General features: G+C 37.2%; 1 protein-coding gene across 1 annotated transcript; it reads right to left on the minus strand.

Annotated features, from left to right (window-relative positions):
• LOC126656878 (uncharacterized) lies at positions 1-671 on the minus strand. Its single transcript, XM_050351502.1, has 2 exons — positions 635-671; positions 1-533 (listed from the first exon to the last, which is right to left on the minus strand). Exons 1-2 carry the CDS (start codon positions 669-671, stop codon positions 1-3), a joined length of 570 nt encoding a protein of 189 aa, XP_050207459.1.
• Positions 672-4,791: the final 4,120 nt, after the last annotated feature.

The following is a 4,791-nucleotide window of genomic DNA, read 5'->3' on the forward strand; positions in this document are numbered from 1 at the left end:
CTACCAAAACGAGTTCATCATCCGCTCTAACTCCTCACACAACCCTACCGGAATCAAAAAAAGATTCATAATATAATTGGGAATATATTGAGCCACCGCCTTAATAAGGAACTCTTTACCTCCTCTCGAGAGAAATTTAGCATTCCACCATTTCACTCTATGCGAAATTTTATCTTTGAAATATTGGAAAATTTGTCTCTTATTTCTTCCAATAAAAGAAGGCAAACCTAAATACTTCCCTTGATCCACCACCAATTTGACATTCATAACCGCCACTATCTCCAAATCCGCCATTTCAGAAAAATTTCGATTGAACATAAGGTTCAATTTATTGAAGTTCACCCGCTGCCTCGAGGCCTTCTCATACCTTCCAAGGATCTCTTTCACTTCCACCATTTCCTCCAAATTTTCCCGAAAAAAGAGATAACAGTCATCTGCGAAGAACAAATAACTTATGGAGGGAGCATTCCTACAAATGGCTATGCCGTGTAATCTATTCTGTCTCCCGCTTTCCATTAACAAGCTAGTAAGGCCTTCCGCATAGATAATAAAAAAATAATCTGACAGAGGGTCCCTTTGCCTTAACGCTCTACTCGGAAGTTCGGAACAGTCGGATCCATATCATAAATATTACCAATACTCGTATATTTCACATTAGTCACACAAGCCATTACTAAATTAAGCCAATTCGAACTAAAACCGAGGCTCAACATCATATTTTTAATAAAATCCCAACTCACTCTGTTGTAAGCCTTGCTCATGTCAATCTTTAGAGCCGCATTCCATTACTACCCCTCCTCTGCCTCAAGTAATGCCCTATTTCAAAAGCTATCATGAAATTATTAGTGATGAGTCTTCCCTCCACAAAAGCACTCTGAGTATTAGAGATAATCTTAGGGATGAGATTTTTCATTCTATTTGCAAGGACTTTAGCAATGACTTTATACACCACATTACATAGTGAAATCGGTCTAAGATCACCCACTGGCTCTGGGTTCTTAATCTAAGGGATTAGAACGATAACAGTATCAGTCAACCCACTGCACAACGTTCCTGTAGCAAAAACCTCTTGACATGTTTACACTACATCGACACCAACTGTAATACCCCCAAAAGATCAAATTATTTAATTGGGTCACGTGTCCAGCTTTAAGTCGCCGGAGTGGCGATATCGGAAAGTTTTCCGAGAAATTAAATTAAATGAAGTGTTAATAGGCCGGTTTCGAAAAGATTATTGTGAAGAATTTAATGTTATATTTCAGTTATAAAGTTAGAAGTGGAATTAAAAGGAGAAATGTCAAGAAAAGTCCTAAAATAGAGTTCAGGAACTAAAGTGGTAATTTAGCCAATTACGGCTCAAAAATAGAAAATTATAAGTTTTGACGGGAAAATACAAATTCTCGAGTAGTATTATTTATTGGATATAAATAATACGTGTATGAAGTAGATAAAAGATTAATTGATTTAGCTGTGGATTAAATTGAACAAAAGAAAAGTTCAAAAGTTATTTTGTAATAAAAAAGAGAAAAAGGACTAAAGAATCATTTTAACCATGATATATATAAGGCTTTGATTTGAAAGAAGAAAGAATCAGAGAAAGGAGAAGGAGTCGAGAAGCTTCATCGATCAAATCATTTTTCTTCGTCGTTTCTCCGTTCGTCGTCCGATTTAAGCGATTTTCGCGTCGATCTCTTCGGAATTCAAGCCTCTACCTCTCCCGGGCATCAAAACAAGGTAAATATTCACTTCTTGGTGTTAAAATTGTGAATTGGTGGGCTGTTTTGCAGTTAAAAGCTATATACGTATCGGATTCGTCGTAACTAGGTCGTTTTTTTATGTTTTTTAAAAGTTAGGATGCGAGTTTTGTGAGTTAGAGTAGTTTTTATGCGCGTGGAAGATTAGAGCACGTTGGGATGGTTGAAAAATCCCGGAAATCTTGGTGCACGAATGTGCACCAAGAGTGCACGAACGTGCACCATCCAAGGTGCACGGACGTGCACCAAGGTTGCACGAACGTGCACCGAAATTGCACAAGTGTGCATACGGACTACGTTTGGACCTAGGTGTCCGATATTTTTGAACGTTTGACCCTAAAAGACGAATTTCGGACCCCGAGAATCATAAGTATTGAGATAAGCTCGACGTTTTTGATAGCTACCTATAACGAAAAACGCTAAGAAGATTATAACATCCTCGAATACAAGAAGTGGTATTCGTTAAATCGTGAATACGATAAAAAACTATCGATTCAGGAATAATATTGAAAAATGAAACTAAACCCTTGAACTTAAAAGTGTTATATATGTAAAACATAAAATTCACGTCTAACCGTTAAACATTAATTATTATGTATCAGATGTGTCAGCGAGCGGTGAGGTCGGCAGACGTAGGCTAGTACGAGTATACCATCATATAGACCACATCATAGACTGGATAGCGGTCACTGTGAGTTGCATTTTACTTTCGTGTATTACTTATTTATGTAATTTGATATTATATCTTATATTATTATTTAAACGCATCGCATTATGAATGATTTGCTAGATTATTATATGTTTCTATTGAGCTTTATGTACGAGAGACTAGTATGCGATCCCAAGAAACTAGCTACCTATTGGGTGTCAATAGGTTGTGTGATCACCAGTATCGAGTTAGTCTAGTATGTTTGAATATGAAAAATGATATGATTATGAATATGAATTTCGAAGTTGGATAAGAATTTGATACGAGCGAGAACTCGGTTAAAGTAATCTGAGCCCCGTATCTAGTGGGTTGGATCAACACTTTGGGATTAAGCGATTGGTCACGGCTGACGTGGTTGAGTGTGAACACTTCCGGGTCGGACCATTTGGATTAGTCTGATTTGAATATTTGTAAGTCGTGTCATGTTTCAGGATTTTAGTTTTGAACGGATCAAATACTTGTTTATATGTATTTTAGTATTAATGCTTATTTGAAATGCGATGTTATGTTTTTATACTAATACCGTTAGTAAAATGCAAGCTCACTCAGTATTTTCTCAATTACTGACCCCTCACTTTTGATGTCTATCAGGTACTTGGTGTCTGGACCTAGCTAGAGGTCAATTTTTAAGATCCGGAAGTCATCCGCGTATGTATAGTTCCTCGACTTCCGTAGTGCTGCAGTAGTGGCCCTGTGTCGACAGAGTCGTAGCCTTGACAGTAGTACATTTTGGTTATGTGTTTTACTTGCTGTCTTTGTTTATATATTTTTGTAGGCTACGTATGATATGTTTTGTTCACGGCACCACATGCCGGTGATATGCCTGATACACTAGTAAGTAAAAATTGTGAGGCCAGTTTGTACGAGGTACACTAACTAGATCCCACGTGGATATCAGATTAACTAGTGTAAATATTTATGTGTATATATGTTACATATGTTAGCTTCCGTTTGTAAATGTATTGTATAATATTTGCAAAAATTTGATAGTGGTTTTAGGCTTGCTACGGGTTCCGGAGCTACTGCTCCCGTTCCCTAGCACTGGTCTCGGCTCAATATTTTGGGTCGTGACACCAACTAGATCCTAATAGCTTTTATAAAACGTCGGATTAAACCCATCCGGACCTGGCGATTTATCATTATGCATGGTGAACATAGCATTTCTAACCTCACAAGGAAGCACCAGCCTATTCAGCAACTCATTCTCATCTGTAATACAAGGATGCACATTACAAACATCACTCGGAATAGAATCAAAATTAGAAAACAAATTAGAATAGTGGCTAACAATAATGTTATTGATATCATTTCTAGCATATTTCCACTTTCATGTACTATGTTTCAATTTCAAAATTCTATTTTGACTTCTCCTGAGGCATAATTATGAAAAAAGCGAGTATTTGCGTCTCCCTCTTGAAGCCAATTTTTTTTTATCTCTATTTTCAGTATTTTTCTTCCTCACCCAAGCTCCTCCATTGCCAAAGTATAACGCACCCTACCACCTACATCATTCGTATTATGTAAACGAGCTATCTCCTTCCTCTTCTTTTCAGTTTTCTTTTTATAGTTCACACCAACAAATCTTTCCCAAGCATCTAGTACAGATCTAGTGCTTGTCAATCTCTAAACAATATTTCCTTCTATAGAAATTCTCCACACTTCTGAGACAACATCCTTGCATGCAATATTTTCCAACCAGATATTATTAAACCTGAATTAATATATGATCTGCCCAGTTTGCTTAGGAAACTGACTAAGGAAAATTGGCAAGTGATCTGACAAAGAAGCTTCAAGGTTCCATAACTTTACCTTTGGAAATAAGCTCAACCAACTATGCAAACACAATGCTCTATCAAGACATTCCTCTACTCGCCTACCATCTCCTCGACCTCGATGCCACATAAATTTATAACCATTGGCACCTAAATCCGACAGACCACAATCCATAATCACAGCACGAAACCACGAAATAATCTAGGTCGGTTGTTAACACTCACCTCTCTTTTCGTCACGAGCTAGTAAATCATTAAAGTCCCCCATCACGGCCAAAGGAAGCAAACTGGTAGCGTTCAGATTCCTCATTAAATCACAGATTCCTCATTGATCCAATAGATATAGCGTGCCAGTCCGAACTTAACTAGTCCAAATTAACTTTTTGACCTAATTTATTAGTTAAAAATGATTAAAATCGCTTAAACTATCATCACATATTTTATGTTGGTTATAGTCAGTGCTTCATAAATTTATGAGTCCTCATCGTGAATGGCCTCACGTGCGATATAAAACCGTGTCCAAATATTGTGGTTCGTTAGCATCCCCTTTTTCTTC

The sequence above is a fragment of the Mercurialis annua genome, linkage group LG7 (genome assembly GCF_937616625.2).
Source record: "Mercurialis annua linkage group LG7, ddMerAnnu1.2, whole genome shotgun sequence".
Classification (NCBI taxonomy): Eukaryota; Viridiplantae; Streptophyta; class Magnoliopsida; order Malpighiales; family Euphorbiaceae; genus Mercurialis; species Mercurialis annua.